This window comes from Lethenteron reissneri, chromosome 67 (assembly GCF_015708825.2).
Source record: "Lethenteron reissneri isolate LAM-NWPU_2019-01 chromosome 67, ASM1570882v1, whole genome shotgun sequence".
In the NCBI taxonomy this organism is placed as follows: Eukaryota; Metazoa; Chordata; class Hyperoartia; order Petromyzontiformes; family Petromyzontidae; genus Lethenteron; species Lethenteron reissneri.
This window is the reverse complement of record NC_083845.1, coordinates 8773488-8790162: the sequence shown is the minus strand read 5'-3', so window position 1 is coordinate 8790162 and position 16675 is coordinate 8773488. Positions and strand designations below refer to the sequence as shown.

Below are 16675 nucleotides of genomic sequence, written 5' to 3'. Positions count from 1 at the left end.
CAAAGATCCCCCGTATAGCCTGAACAGACTGTAGGGGCAAGTGCTGTTAGCGAGCACCTATGAAGGCCGGAACGGTACACGAGGGGGTGGGTGGCCAGCACCACGCCCGACCGCCTTTGTCTCCCTAGTGGCGATGTTTACACACCGCACCAGGTACTCATTTAAGGCTGAGTCGACCTAGGGGGGCCCAGGACCGGTTCAGATAATCGTCACTGGTGTTAGCCGTGAGCGGGAATCGAACCCGGGTCGCCAGGTTCATAGCGCAGCGCGCTAACCGCTACACTACCGCTCCCCACTTGCATACACACACACGCACACACACACGCGCACGTTGAACTCCCGTCGCGCGTACGGAGCGAACCGTCAGCTGATTGGAGGTGCGTGGAGGGGGGTGGGGGGACGAGGAGGAGGATTAGCCGCGCTGGTTGTGAATCGCGGTCACTCACGGGGAGCCCTGTGGCACCGGCAGGCCCAGCGACTCCCTTGACGCCGGGAGGGCCCTAAAGAGATGTGAACAACAACAACAACAACAACCGCCATTCGCCACTAAGTGGCGGTGACGTCACCACGATGCTTGTGCCAGGCCTGCACCTTGAGGCCACGTGAAGTGTCGAACGCCCGCTGGCAGGAGGTCACGGGGCAGACCCAGCAGGTGCCACGGGTCGACTGACCGAGATGACCGAGATGACTGGCTGATGCACCACCTGTGCCCCCTACTGTGCCAATTTGCTGTGCTTTAGCCACCCGGCACTCCGCTCGTTGTTGTGAGCGTCGCTCCTCCGCCCTCCGTTGTTGTTGGAGGGCGACTGCCTCCAACTGCCCAGTAGCGTCCTTCACGAGCCTCCTCCACTGAGGCCGATCTTGACACCGCTGGTACCAGTCATCGGCAAGTCCACTCAGCTCCACGTCCTCCTGTACCACATCACTCCATCTCTTCTCTAGCCCGTGCTGTGCCCGTTTAGCCCCCTCGATCCGGCCGAACAAAAGCTGTTTAGGCATGCGGTGGCTGGGCATGCGGGCTACATGACCCAGCCAACGCAGCCTTGCCTACCGGAGGAGCTCACCGATGGGACTTTGCCCAGCTCTTTCAAGGATTTGTGAGCTCCTCACACAATCCAGCCTGGTTAAACCCAGGATGGATCGTAGGCAGGCCAGCCTAAATGTTTCCAACCGGCGAAGATGCTCCACCAGGGGGGTCCACGTCTCGCAAGCATAGAGAAGAGAGAGAATGACTGTGGCCGAGAAGACCTGAAGCTTCGTGCGGAGCGACAGACCAGGCAGCTTCCACACAGCATTACGCAACCGATGAAAAGATATTGCCGCTCGACTGATTCGGAGTGAGACCTCTGCTGCCAAACCGGAGCCGGTCACACACAGACACACACACAGACAGACACACACACAGACATAAACACAGACATACTCACACACAGAAACGCACACACACACACACAGACATACACACACAGACACAAACACGGATACACAGACACACACACGGATACACAGACACACACACAGACACACACACACAGACACAAAAAAGACAAAGATCCCCCATATATCCTTAACAGACTGTAGGGGCAAGTGCTATTAGCGAGCACCTATAAAGGCCGGCACGGCACATGAGGGGATGGGTGGCCAACACCACGCACGGCCGCCTTTGTCTCCCTAGTGGTGATGTTTACACATCGCACCAGGTACTAATTTTGGGCTGAGTCAACCTAGGGGAGGCCCAGGACCGTTTCAGGTTAATAGTCACCGGTGTTGGCCGTGAACGGGAATCGAACCCGGGTCGCCAGGTTCGAAGCGCAGTGTGCTAACCACTACACGACCGCTCCCCAGACACACGACCTCCTGTATACCAGGCGAGGTGGTTAACATCTCGTCTTTCGGGGGGGGGGGGGGTGGTGGTGGTGGTGGTGGGTAGCATTCACCAACTGAGTCCCAGTGTATCCATAACGGGGGGCGGGGGGGGCATCGCAGAGTAATCTCTGTGTGATCAATCAACCCCAGTGATTCATCTCTTGCGTGAATACAGCGACGGGTCTCGGCCTCTCGCAACTCACCACGGCTCCCAGAGCTCCCGGCAGCCCGGGCTCAGCCTTCTCTCCCTGCGCCGACAAAGACACACGGCGAGTGAGAGAGAGGTAGAGAAAGAGAGAGTGTGTGAGAGTGAGTGGGAGAGTGAGAGAGAGTGTGTGAGAGTGAGTGGTAGAGTGAGAGTGAGTGGGAGAGTGAGCGAGAGAGAGAGAGAGTGAGAGTGTGTGAGAGTGAGTGGGAGAGTGAGTGAAAGAAAGAGCGAGTGAGGGAGTGAGCGGAGAGCGAGCGAGAGCGATCGTTAGACGAGTCGGCCACAGACACTCGTGTCCATCCGCGCGACAACTCGCAGATCCGTGTTGGTGATTTGATCCATCAGACACTGTCGTCTCAACCACCGCACTGCAAGTGTTACGTGAAGACGAGCACACCGATCGAGTATAAACCTCTCTACCCCGCGGAGCCTCGGAGAGCCTCCAGACGATTCTTGAGGTTGGATCTTGCCAAGTTTTCTAAGGAGTGCGGGGGCAGATGACTGCTCCCACTGTGTGTGTGCGCTCTGTGAGTGAGGAGCAGCAGCGCCTATGAAGGCCGGCACGGCCGCATGGGAAGGCGGGTGGCCTGCACCACGGCCGGCCGTCTTTGTCTGCCCAGTGGCGATGTTGACTCACCGCACCAGTCACTGAGTCGACCTAGGGCAGAGGCCCAGCACCGGTTCAGATAATCGTGACCGTGAACGGGAATCGAACTCGCGGGTCGCCTGGTTCGTAGCGCAGCGGTGCGCTACCTGCTGTGCCACCACTCCCCACAACAGACGCACATAGCACGTAGTGGACAGCACGGAGTGGACAGCCACTCGCCTTGGGTCCTCGCTCGCCCTTTGGGCCGGCATCACCAACATCACCACGGTAGCCCTGTGTGGGAGATGCCATCATCATCACCATCATCACCATCATCATCACAGCCATCATCACCATCATCATCACCACCATCATCACCACCATCATCACCACCATCGTCATCGCCATCATTATCGCCATCATTATCACCATCATCATCAGCATCGCTGTTAAAACCACTACTCCCATCATCATCATGAACACCGCAACTATCATCATCATTATCACCATCTTGCTGTATCCCTCTGCGGCTCACCCTTAACACCCTGACAAACGAGAAGTTCCATCTCAAGGGAGTTTCAGACGTTTCAATGAATAAAGAATAAAATAAACCAAACTCACCTGGTCTCCCTTCTCTCCGGGTGGCCCTCTCTCCCCTTTGTCTCCCTGCGGTCCCTAGGGCACAAATAACCACCCGCACCACGCACGCACCACACACACACACACACACCACGTGGTCTGGACAGGACGGAGGCACCGGTCTTGAACCCTTCCCCGTGTGTCCAGGACGTCTGCAGTGTGGCTGGGTGGGGTCCTGTTCACCACCGAGTCTCGCGACGCGGCAAGTGGCTCGGCGTTAATTTTCTTTAGAGAGGCGTAGTGGCGGTCAGCGCCGTTGTTTCTATAAGGACGTCGTTACTCGCCGCAGAGAACCGTAGCGACACGACCGCCGCCACTCTACCATAGCCGGCGCCAAAACTGTGCCGCGTGCCCCTCCCCCGCGTGGCTGAGCGGGGGAGCCTCGGTACCGATAACGCTATTTTACGAACGTGCGTACGTCATCGGTAATGCATGACGTATGCCTGCATGTACGTCAAGGGAGTGGGAAAGGGTTATAAAAAGCAAGTGATACAATAAGTAAATAAAACAGGCATTTTCTCACGGGCTCTCCGGGCGGCCCCAGGGGTCCTTGCTCGCCATCATCGCCTTGGATACCGTCGGGCGCGGGCCGGCCTGCAGGCCCGGTGAGGCCTGGTAGGCCCGACTCCCCCTGCTCGCGCGGCGGAACAAATCACATTTAGCATGAGAGATTTAGCAAATCGTCGTCATGAATGACAACAACTTGTCAATCGTTTTTTAGTCGGATTAACACCTAGTAGACTTTCGCAACCAATATTATCCATAATTGAGGTTTTTGGGTTAGATCGCAAAAATATAAATGCGTCATTAAACCCGTCACCACCCGACACAGCCAATTAGTCAGGTTTGTCACGTCAACAAAACATACCAATTCGTTACTAGTACAGTACAGCACACCGGTTGTGTGTTGGAGAGTAAACCCACGATATTTACAATTCAACGACACATTTATATTTCCGCGATGTAACCCAAAAACCTCGAGTACGGTGTTTAATAGGTGGGCTGAGACAATTCGGCTCACCGGCCTGCCTCGCTCCCCCTTCTCTCCGTCGTTTCCCGGAATTCCCGGCGGTCCCTGGGGAAGAGAGAGAGAGTTGAGGGTCGTTAAGTCCACAAAAAACCTAAAACCCACCCACGGGTGATTGTCCGACATTTACATATTTGAAAAACGCAACGTTGGAACGCAGGTCACGGTCAGCCGAGAGCTGGCAACATTACCAACGGGGTGTGTGGCCCACAATGGTCCGCTCCGTGGTTGCACGAATTATAACCAAGACGGGCAGTTTAAACCGAGTGAGGAGGAGCTGCTAACAACCGGTACCGGTGCTTTTGAGACATAGAGGCCTTTCGCGACCGAAATTATTCTTCACAATTTGGGCAAATTCAACCCGACGAAGTTGGTTGTTGTTGTTGGAATCACTGGCAAAACGTCACGGTTACTCGAATTGGAAAATGCTGTTGGCTTCACTCTCCAACACACAACCGGTGTGCGCTTAAGTTAGTAACTGCGCCACGTTTTGTTCGCGAGACAAACCTTACTCATTTGGCCACGTCTGGTGGTTGGCGGGGTTAACGACACACATTTATGCTCGTGCGCTCTAACCCCAAACCTGCCCACACATTCGGTATTGTTGTAAAGGGAAATTGAGTTTTCAGGTTCATAAAGCGTACAGTCGTTTCAATACGGACACATTTTATTGTCTATTTGTTTATGTTTCTCCCTTGTGATGGGACTCTGTAGGATGAACGTTGAGATTTAGAAAGGCGCTGGGTGACAAATAAGGTCTTAATTGGTCTGTAATAAGGTCGGCACTGATAAGGGGTTGACGGGTATGTAGTTTAAATTCCAAACAAATAAAACCTCTACCATGAAGACAGCAGCGTGTAGCGTTCAAAGGAGGGCACGAATGATTGCCGGTTAATTCGCAACCATGGATAAATCACCCGTGGGTAATCAAGGGCTAACGGCATATACAGTTTTATTGGAAGTTTATCAGTCAGGGCTGTCGACCATTCAGCACTCCCCGACTCACTCCAGTCACCCACTCAGCGGTGGTCAGTCACCTTCTTATCGCTCTGCTGCCGCTACGAACACGGCCACCGCTCACGGGAACTTGACCCGTCTTCACAGCAACACACCTCGACCATCACCCACCCACCCACTCAACTACTCGGTACATCACCGACATGCTCGCCCGCCCGCCCACCCACCCACATGCCACATCGTGGCCCATAATACTTCCTGCCTCGTTTCTCGCCAAATCTCTTCAAACTCGATTCTATGAACGTATCGCCCCCTCGAGCAACTCCCGCGCCTTCATCGGCGCTGCTTTTTCCTCGCCGCCACCGGGCCTGCGCTCAGCAACCGTGAATGGTAAACCCCAACAGCACCAGGGGGCATCAAGAGCTCAATACTCACCCTGGAGCCTGCGTCCCCTGTCCTCCCCATGGGGCCCGTAGGGCCCTGATGTCTCTGTCGAGAAACACAAAATAGCGACGTTGAAAACGAGCGATTTACCCTTTCGCATTCTGCGCGCGTGCGCGTCACGTTTTCTTTTTTAATCTTCCCATTCCGTTCCAATGACGTACATGTCAAATAAAATCACTCTATTGGTACCGAGGTTTCCACAAGCCCACGTGGGGGGGGGGGGGGGGGGTGTGGCAGTTTCGGCGCTGGCTATCGTAGAGTGGCGGCAGTCGTATTGCTGCGGCTTTCTGTGGGTGAGTAACGACGTCTTTAAACACAATGGCGCTGCCGCCGCTACGCCTCTCCAAATTAAATGAACGCTGAACCACTTGCCGCGTTTTGAGATTTTCGGCGATGAACGGGAAACCCACCCTGCAACTTGCAGACATCCCGCAACACAGGAACGGGTTACCTCTCGTCTATATAGACATATATATGCACGTAAGATTTCACGGCCAATATTATGATTATACATTAGACCGTGCAGGTATAATGTTTGTTGCTATTCATTCATCTATAAGCCTCCATCGGCTAACGACAGAGCCAATTAAACTTCAGTTTTCACGTCATAGGCAAATATGCGCCGGTAGGGGGCAGCACTTTCCACCATCACTGCCAACGCCACGTGCTTGATTCTCAGAGCTGAAATTTATGCAAATTAAATGCGGAACCAAAAATGAACGTTACGTTTTTTTTCGCGTGTAGTCATTGGTCATCTGGCTGCTATCGTTGCTGCTGATGCTACCGCTGCTGCTGCTGATGATGTAATGGAAGATAAAGCTATTGTATGTATATCATGGGACATTTTTGCCAGTATCAAAATATGAGAATAGGTTTTATCCTTTCTGGCAATAAAACAGGCGTTAAGATGTTCAAACACCAAATAGAGACCTTTCGCACGGAACCAAGAATGTATGTATTATGATGAACTTTCGCACTGTACGTAGTCGACCCTGATATATAATCCGAGGTGCGAATTATGCTGCTGGTACAGCCGCTGATGATCATCATGCCGCTGATGATCATCATGCCGCTGATGATCATCATGCCGCTGATGATCATCATGCCGCTGATGATCATCATGCCGCTGATGATCATCATGCCGCTGATGATGATGCGACAAAGAAGATAACACTTCTGGGGGGTGATTTTGATTATTCTGCTACTGCACTTGCTACTGATGATGATATAAAACAAAAAAATCTTACCGGCCAATTGTCAATGAGCGTCTTGTAGAACTTGCTTTGCTGTGGAGAGATAAACAGAAAATAGACGGGAAGATATTTAATTATTGTAGACTCTCGATTATCCACATGCGGTTTATCCGATTTGCAGATTAACTGCTCACCTGAGATTTTGACATAAATTAATAACTCATAGATTTGCCTTTAAGCCCAAATTAGTATTAAACAAAGTGATCCAATGTTATGCTTTGAAATGTTTATTACAAGTGACATGCTTAAACCGGACAAATATATTGCTATGGTTAATCCGAAATCTACGTGATCGCCTCTACAGTACAGTAGTTTTAATATATTTACAAGGGTGGGCGGAGTTTGATTGATGTTGATTGGCGTGGCTCTGCTGTCATCCACTTAGTGGCGTGGAGGCTTCTGCACTGGAGCAGAGAAGTGTTATCAATGAGCACGTGCGTTGATCGTTTGATCGTTAGTTTTTGGCACAGAGATCCGCAGAATTATTGTTTTTTGGATTATCCACGATTTTTAATTCTCCACGGCCGTCCTCCCCGTCGGTGCGGATAATCGAGAGTCAACTGTACATAATCGAGTTTTTTTGGGGTGAGATCGCGTAAATATATAAATGTGTGGTTAAACCCGCCACCACCCGACACAGCCAACTAGTAAGGTTTGTCACGTTAACAGAACATGCCAATTCATTACTAGTACAGCACTAGTGTGTAGTGTATAGTAGTGTATAGTGTAGCAGTGGCGGCTCCTGCAAAATCTCTCAGGGGGGGCAAATGTCTGGATGATTGATAAGGATAAGGTCCACCCATGCAAAGGATAAATTAACAGCTTAAGCATGTAAAGGCAACTTCACTTCTTTAATATTAATGAAAAATAAAGTGACTCTTATACTCACTATTAATACAATCCACTCAAGTTTCTTTTATTAAAGATTCCACTAGGTGGCGATAAATAAAATTGTTGACTGAAACGTGCTTACGTATGATGACGTAAGCACGTTAGTGCGAGCCCTCCCGGAAGCCATAGAGAATGCATTGCAGCGCCCCCCGTTCGAAAAAAAACATCTTTGAATGTAAGTCTATGGGAACACTCTGGGCGATTCTCAGCCGGAGTGAAATCGCCCAAAAAGAGGCGGTACTCCACAGAACGTGACATGACGCTGATTGGACTATATCCAGAGGCACAGTGACGGCTAGCGTGACTCTGTGGTTGAATGACATTGGTGGTGCGTCGCCCAATCGCCCTAATGAAGAAACCGCCCCTGTAGTGTAGTAAACTAGTACATCACACCGGTGTGTTGGAGAACAAAGCCACAACATTTACAATCTGAGTACGACGCTTTGCCAGTAATTACAACTCGCTTCTTCATCAGGTGACAGCCAGATTTGTGGATAAATCCTCGTGTTACGTTCCTTAGAGGGAGAGATGTGATGACAACACTTGTGTGCTCTTCTTGCGCCAAGTGGGGATTGATGAATGCATATACATGCATGTGGGTATTCATTGCCGTTTGAGTTATTTATATGGTAGTACTCAACGTACATTATGCATGGGGCATTATGCAAGCCCATTGTTCTTGTACTAAAACAGCCGTACCAACTACTGAAGTCTGGTGACCTGTTGAGGAATGCATTTGCAGTCGACTGCACAAGATTCTATTACCTGAAACAGACAGGGAAGTTCGTGCTCTGTAGGCCCCTCCCCTTCCTGTTTATTCCCCACCCCATTACTCATTAGGCCCCTCCCCTTCCTGTTTAGGCCCCACCCCATTACTAATTAGGCCCCTCCCCTTCCTGTTTAGGCCCCGCCCCATAACACATTAGGCCCTTTCCTGCTTATTCCCCACCCCATTGCTCATTAGGTCCCTCCCCTTCCTGTTTATCCCCCACCCCATTACACATTAGGCCCCTCCCCTTCCGGTTTAGGCCCACCCCAATACTCATTAGGCCCCTCCCCTTCCTGTTTATTCCCCGCCCCATTACTCATTAGGCCCCTCCCCTTCCGGTTTAGGCCCCAATTGTCTCTTCCTTGTTTTTGACTCCACGCCTTTCCTTTTAAGGCCCCACCCCGTCTTCTTTAGGCCCCGCCTTTCCACGTCTCGGCCCCGTGTGCAGTAGCGGTAGGCACTTCACGACAACGGCCAAAATCCCTCTTGGAGCAGCAACAGAATAACAGAACTATGGTGGTGGTGAGGACGACGATAGGCATAATGATCACAATGATGACGCGGATAATATCAAGGATGATGTGATCACAAAAAATTCCGGCAATGATGATGGTGACGAGAATGACTCTTGACAAGGATGGCACCAATCTTCTTCCATATGGCTGATGCCGATGCAGAGCAACAACTACAATTTCACATGCAGGTGGCCAAGGCAGCAGGAGCCAGCGGAGTCGTATCACGATTGTCATCGTCGTCGTCGCTGTGATGTCTCTTTGGTATTCGTGTATCGGGGCATTGCGTCGTTACGCGTTGAACTACGCCCTCTGTTCTGGATGACCACAGTCGCCACACCACTACTGGAGAGTTTTAAATTTCCCATCTGTGCATCATCAGCTATCGGCATCTAGTGCTGCCATGGTTTGTGCAGTGGGTGGTGCGGTGTATGGGGCGGACCACGATCAGCGTTGTGGGAAATCAAACCACGCCAGGGGATCTTCTGTGTTGAGTCTTTCACCAAGCATGATGGTGGTGACAACGACGACGATGATGATGATGGTGATGACGACGTGAAGGAGTTCTGACCTTGATGGAACTCCAGTCGTCACCCGGCTCCCGGTGGACAACGATGATGGACGGAAGGCCGGGGGGCCCAGGAGGGCCAGGGTCCCCCCCAACACCAGCCCGGCCTAAAGACCCAGTGTCCCCCTAAGACAAACAAAGACAAAGATCCCCCCCCTGTAACAGACTGTTGGGGCAAGTGCTGTTAGTGAGCAACAGCGCCTATGAAGGTACAGGAGTGGAGTGGGTGGCCAACACTACGTCCGGCCGCCTTTGTCTCCCCAGTGGCAAAATGTTTACTACACACCGCACCAGGTACTCATTTGAGGCCACACACACACACACAGACAAGGACCCCCCCCCCCCCCCCATCTAGCCTGAACAGCGGCAAGTGCTGTTAGCACAAGCACCAATGAACGCTGGCATGGCACACGAGTGGGTGGGTGGTCAGCAACACGCACGGCCACCTTTGTCTCCCCACACTGCCCCAGGATGCTCGTTTAAGACTCGAGTCAACAATCACGATGGTGATGACGGGGACAGCGATGACGATGACAGTGACGACCATCACGACGATGATGAAGCCCTCTCACTCACCTTTTCACCTTTTATTCCAGGAAATCCTGAGGGTCCCTGAAAGCCCTGGTGGTGGAGGTGGGGGGAGGGGGCGATGGAACACAGAGACACAGGATTACATCGGTTGCTATTTGTGGACCGATATTACGAACACCTTGGCAAGGCTGCAGCAGCGCAATGGAACGGTTGAGATGAGACGTATACATGTGGCACATTGTGTCTATGGGTCTCTGTGTGAGTCTATGGGTCTCTGTGTGAGTCTATGGGTCTCTGTGTGAGTCTATGGGTCTCTGTGTGAGTCTATGGGTCTCTGTGTGAGTCTATGAGTCTCTGTGTGAGTCTATGGGTCTGTGAGTCAATGTTGGTCTAATGGTCTCTGTGTGAGGTTATGGGTCTCTGTGTGAGCTTTGAGTCTCTGTATGAGTCTATGTTGGTGTAATGGTCTCTGTGTGAGTCTACGAGAGAAGATCAGAAGGGACCAGCCGGGATGTTCAAGGGGGTGCGAGGGGATGAGGGAGGGTGAGGGGGGAGGGGATGAGGGAGGGTGGGGGTGGCGGTGGGAGGACGGGGGGGGGGGGGATCAGTACCGGGTCCCCACGGGGACCGGGGAGTCCAGGGATGAGGAAGATCTCCTTGCCCCACTCGATTCGGACAAAGTGCAGGTGGGGGTTCCTCTCCTCCGTGACCTGGCCCCCTACAAAGACAAAGATCCCCCGTGTAGCTTTCACAGACTGTTGGGGCAAGTGTTCTTAGCGAGTAGCGCCTATGGCCGGCACGACACATGAGGGAGTGGGTGGTGAGCACCACGCCCGACCGCCTTTGTCTCCCCAGTGGCGATGTTTATACACCGCACCAGGTACTCATTTGAGGCTGAGTCGACCTAGGGTAGGCCCAGGACCGATTCAGATAATCGTCACTGTTCTTGGCCGCGCGCTAATCATTGCACTACTGATCCCCACACAAACACACACACAACAACAACAATCGCCATTCACCACTAAGCGGCGGTGACGTCACCACGACGCTTGTGCCAGGCCATGTGCACGTTGAGGCCACGTGAAGTATCGAACGCCTGCTGGCAGGAGGTCACGGGGCAGACCCAGGTGCCACAGGTCGACTGACTGAGATGACCGAGATGACTGGCTGATACACCACCTGTGCCCCCTACTGTGCCAACTTGCTGTGCTTTAGCCACCCGGCGCTCCGCTCGTTGTTGTGAGCGTCGCTCCTCCGCCCTCCGTTGTTGTTGGAGGGTGACTGCCTCCAACTGCCCAGTAGCGTCCTTCACGAGCCTCCTCCACTGAGGCCGATCTTGACACCGCTGGTACCAGTCATCGGCAAGTCCACTCAGCTCCACGTCCTCCTGTACCACATCACTCCATCTCTTCTCTAGCCCGTGCCGCGCCCGTTTAGCCCCCTCGATCCGGCCGAACAAAAGCTGTTTAGGCATGCGGTGGCTGGGCATGCGGGCTACATGGCCCAACGAACTCGACACTCACTCATACTCACTCACTCATAGCGCTCCCACACTAACACACACCCACACACTCACTCTCACTCACACACATTCACTCTCACAAACACAGACATTCATTCTCACAAACACTCTCATTCACACACTCACACACACTCACACAATCACACACTCACGCACACACTCACTCACACACACTCACACAATCACACACTCACTCACACACACTCTCACACACAGACACATTCATTCTCACAAACACTCTCTCACACACACTCACAAACACTCTGACTCACACACCCACACACTCACTCTCACAAACACACTCACACACTCACTCTCACAAACACACTCACACACTCACTCTCACAAACACACTCATTCTCACAAACACTCTCACTCACGATCAAACACCCACACACTCACTCTGACAAATACTCTCACTCACAATCAAACACTCTAACAAACACTCTCACTCAAACGCTCACACAAGCCCCCACCTGTGTCCACCCTGGTGGTCACCGTCGGATCGGTCCCTCCCTGAGGCCCGGCGCGGCGTGGCACCGGCGTCACCGCCACCGCAGCTGCGCCAATGCCACCAATGCCGCCACCACCAATGCCGCCACCACCACCAATGCCGCCACCACCAACGCTACCACCAACGCCACCACCACCGCCACCACCACTGCCACCGCCACCACTAACGCCACCACCAACGCCACCACCGCCACCACCGCCGCCACCACCGCTGCCACCGCCACCACTAACGCCACCACCAACGCCACCACCGCCACCACCGCCGCCACCACCGCTGCCACCGCCGGTCGTCAGCCGCTCGCTCGACTCGGTGGTGATGGCCGTCCCGGTCATCGTGGTCGTGCCGGTGGGTCGCGTTGCCACCTCTGCGGTACAGAGCACCGGGGGGCGTCTCAGCAGGCGGGAGAGGAAGTGGAAGAAGAAGGAGGAGGTGAATAATAAGAGGAGGAGGAAGATCTCACAACACCGGAGGAGGTGGAGGAGGAGGAGGTGGGAGCCGTGTGAATGTGGTTGCCTCATCCCCCTCACAGCAGGAGGATGACCCCCAGGTTGTTCCACGACAGGTGGCCACCCCCTTACCGCTTGGCGGCGGTGTCCCTCCGGTCGGGGCAGCCGTGGCGTTCGCTCGTCCCGCGCCGTGGGGGGCCGCGCCGTGGGGGGCCGTGCGATGCGTCCCGCCGGCTCGCGCTGGTGGCCCAAAAGCCGCGGGGCCTGGCGGTGCGGACGGAGCGTGCACCGTTCGCTCTGGCGGCACCACTGGAAGTGAGGGTGACGACGACGAGGACGATGTAGACGATGGTGACGATGGTGACGATGGTGACGATGGTGACAATGGTGACAATGGTGAGGATGGCGAGGATGGTGATGATGGTGACGATGGTGACGATGGTGACAATGGTGACAATGGTGAGGATGGCGAGGATGGTGATGATGGTGACGATGGTGAGGATGGTGACGATGGTGAGGATGGTGAGGATGGTAAGGATGGTGACGATGGTGACAATGGTGACGATGGCGAGGATGGCGAGGATGGCGAGGATGGTGATGATGGTAAGGATGGTGACGATGGTGACGATGGCGACGATGGTAAGGATGGTGATGATGGCTTCCCGGCTGGACGTGCGAGGTCTTTGCGTCCCGGCTTGAGCGGGCGCGATGGGAGGGAAGGTGGCCGCTGCCGCTGCTGCCGCAGGGAACAGGAGGCGGATGGCGACGTGAGTGGGCGGCGAGGTGGTGGCAGCGCCCTGCCTCATGGCGAGAACAGGGGCCTGGGTTCGACTCCCCACACAGAACGGGCCCAAGGAAGCGTATATCATAGAGCTAGTTCTGAGATGCATACTTCTTTAAGTGGCACTCTGGTCCACACACGATAGGGGGCGGCACTTTCTCACTCGCCCTGCCACCGAGCGCGATGTTTTATCGGGCGCCAGTCGAATCACTTTCCACGGACGTGAACAGCTCATACGTGGACCCAAGGCAGCATCATCATCAGCATCGTCATTAGCATAGTCATGAGCATCTCAATCAGCATTATCAGCATGGTTATTCGCATCAGCAGTATCATCATTAGGATAATCATCAGTATCATAATTAGCATCGTCATTATTATCATTTACATAAGCATACTAATTTGCATAATCATCATCAGTAACAGCATCATCGTTATTAGCATCACCATCAATTGCATCAGCATAATCGTGATCATCATCAGAATCATCATTAGCATAATCAGAATCATCATTAGCATCATTGCATAAGCATCAGTATCATCTTCAGTATCACCATCGGTATCACCATCAGTATCACCATCAGTATCACCATCAGAATCATTTGCATGGAAAAAAATCATTATTAGCATCACCATTATCATTAGCATCATCATCCTTATCTTACGCATCATCGTTTACACTATCAGCATTATTGTAACCATCATTATCAGCATCATCACCACCACCACTATCAGCGTCGTCATCATCGTCATCCCCGACGGATGATGGTCGTCTCACCTTGTCCGTCCTCACCTTCGACGCGGCGTCCACCCGGCCGCCCCCCTTCTTGCCGCCCCCCACTCCGTGCGGGCCCTGGGAGGAGGTGCCGGTTGCCGTGCCAACCGCTCCCTTGCGGAGGAGCGGTCCAGCGCTCCCTGCACCGGGAGGTCTCGCCCCGGCAACCGTTTCCTTGACGACGGGAGGCCTGCCCGGGCCCGAGTCCAACTCGTTGAGCAAAGTTCCGTTTCCGGCCTGAAATCGCCCATTGAAGGTCTGCGTTCAGACAACACCAAATCATCATCATCGTCGTCGTCATCACCGCCAGCCATTGCCAATCCACTCGTCGTTTGTTGAGGTGCCATCACCCTGGCTCGCCAGGAAAAGGTGGTAGAGCAACTGTGGACTCCATCTGTTCCTTCTGTACGGGATAAACTCAACTATGACTGTTTATTGTACCAGGTGTAAGGCTCTACTGAGCGAAGTGGCTCTTTCTCAGAAGCGACGTGGCCATCGCAGATGATAGCAGCTATAGGAGACACGTACTCGAACCGCGTGGTGACGCTGATTCTAAATGCGGAGGGAAACACCCGGAGGACCTGGAGAAAACTCCACGCGACCACGGGGAGAGAGAGAAACACGCAAACTCCAAATATACAACGGGCATCAGTGCCAGGATCGAACCAATGACTTCCTGTGTACCAGGCGAGGCAGTTAACATCTCCTAGCCACCGTGGCGCCCTAAGAGTGTCACCCCTGATCCCTTGTGTACCGTTCGGGCCTTCATAGGCGCTGCTGCTACTCACTAAAAGCACTTGCCCCAACCGTTTGGTTGAGGCTATACGGGGGATCTTTGTGAGTGTGCAAAGTTTGTAGGTCCTACCCCTGTTCTGCGTACTGAATCACACACTCACACACGAATGCTCACAGACACACAGGGTAAAGATGCCCCGTGTAAGCGTACATAATGTTTGGGGAAAGTGCTGTTAGCGAGCACCTATTAAGGCCGGCACGGCACGCGATGGGATATAGTGGTCAGCACCACGGTGGGTCACGGTTAGACCCCCAATACTGGCAGTCACACAAACAGTTCCAGATAGGCCTGGAACTGTTTCAAATATCACTCGCCAATGATGTCATCGCCTTGGCCGAGATCGAATCCAGGGGGAGAGGGGGGCTGGGCTCGTAGCGTGGTGTGAGAACCGCAGTGCCACCACTCCTCGCAGTGAATACACAAGGATAAAGATCCCCCGTATAACCTTCACAGACTGTTGGGGCAAGTGCTGTTAGCGAGCAGCACCTGTGAAGGCCGGCATGGCATACGAGGGGGTGGGTGGCCAGCACCACGCCCGGCCGCCTTTGTCTCCGCAGTGGCGATGTTGAGGCTGAGTCGACTTAGGGGAGGTCCAGAACCGGTTCATAGAATCGTCGCTGACCCTGAGCAGGAATCGAACTCGGGTCGCCGGGTTCATAGCGTAGCTCAACCCCAGCTGCAAACGATGATACAATTCTCATTTGCAACCTTCATCAGCGAGCTGAGACCAGGCCACTGTGGGTTTGAATGGGGTCCGGATGGACACCCACCACCAGAGTGGAAGAATGGCTGATGCATCTTACAGATGACAAGCTGATAGTGAGTGGGCAGATCAGTTCCACAGTAGGTCCTGGTGTCAAGGACATGGGCCTGCAGCCGCTGTTCCGTCACTATAAAGTCCAGCAGATGTTCTTGCTTGGACCCGGCGTGCATCCAATGATGTTGTGTGGATGCGCCGATGCCGAAACAGCATGTTGGTAGTTACAAGCCCATGGGCTGCACAGAAGTCTAGCAGCCTCCTACCGTTGTTATTGAGCTGATGTGGCCCATGCCTTCCAATCACTCCTGGCCAGGTGCTAGCCTCATGACCAACTCGGGCATTGAAGTCACCCAACAAGATGACTGTCCCGAGGGGCCACTTTGGCTAGTACCTATGACAGGAGGTCATAGAAGGCATCTGACTCATCGGCCTTGCCTGCATCCCTCCACTCATGTTCATCTTTGGTGGGGGCGTAAGCACCACCACCATTCCACGCCTCCTGTTGATGGGAAGGTGAGCCCACAGTAGCCCGGGGCTTACAGCTTACCACACCTCACCGCCACGCTCCCAGGCCACTTCCATTCTTTTGTTCAGAAGACGAGCCACTCCCTGTCATTTGGCAGTATCCTGCCCCGAGTAGAGGACTGTCAACCCCTCAAGGTGATTGGAGCCAGAGCCAGTCCACTGCACCTCCTGAATATCGCAGATCCAGGCGGTACCGAGTGGCAGCCTCTCCTCCGCAGTGAGCGTTCGAACATTCCATGTGGCCACTCGCAGTGGCTTTTCGCCCTTTCTGGAGGAGCCCCGAGGGTGTGGATTCAATCTCCCGG

At 53.6% G+C, this 16675-nt stretch overlaps 1 protein-coding gene across 1 annotated transcript in view; it reads right to left on the bottom strand.

The window, feature by feature from the left end:
- The window catches only part of LOC133360138 (collagen alpha-2(I) chain-like), a 71670-nt gene extending 55243 nt beyond the window's left edge, over nucleotides 1-16427 (bottom strand). The window contains exons 1-12 of the mRNA XM_061578725.1: nucleotides 16398-16427; nucleotides 14293-14526; nucleotides 12866-12997; nucleotides 10863-10961; nucleotides 9724-9827; nucleotides 5719-5772; nucleotides 4321-4374; nucleotides 3823-3930; nucleotides 3282-3335; nucleotides 2861-2954; nucleotides 2070-2114; nucleotides 447-500 (exon numbers count right to left, since the gene is read on the bottom strand). Coding sequence (XP_061434709.1) covers nucleotides 447-500; nucleotides 2070-2114; nucleotides 2861-2954; nucleotides 3282-3335; nucleotides 3823-3930; nucleotides 4321-4374; nucleotides 5719-5772; nucleotides 9724-9827; nucleotides 10863-10961; nucleotides 12866-12997; nucleotides 14293-14526; nucleotides 16398-16427 — 1062 coding nt within the window. The remainder of the gene's footprint in view (nucleotides 1-446; nucleotides 501-2069; nucleotides 2115-2860; nucleotides 2955-3281; nucleotides 3336-3822; nucleotides 3931-4320; nucleotides 4375-5718; nucleotides 5773-9723; nucleotides 9828-10862; nucleotides 10962-12865; nucleotides 12998-14292; nucleotides 14527-16397) is intronic.
- Between the last annotated feature and the right edge of the window lie 248 nt (nucleotides 16428-16675).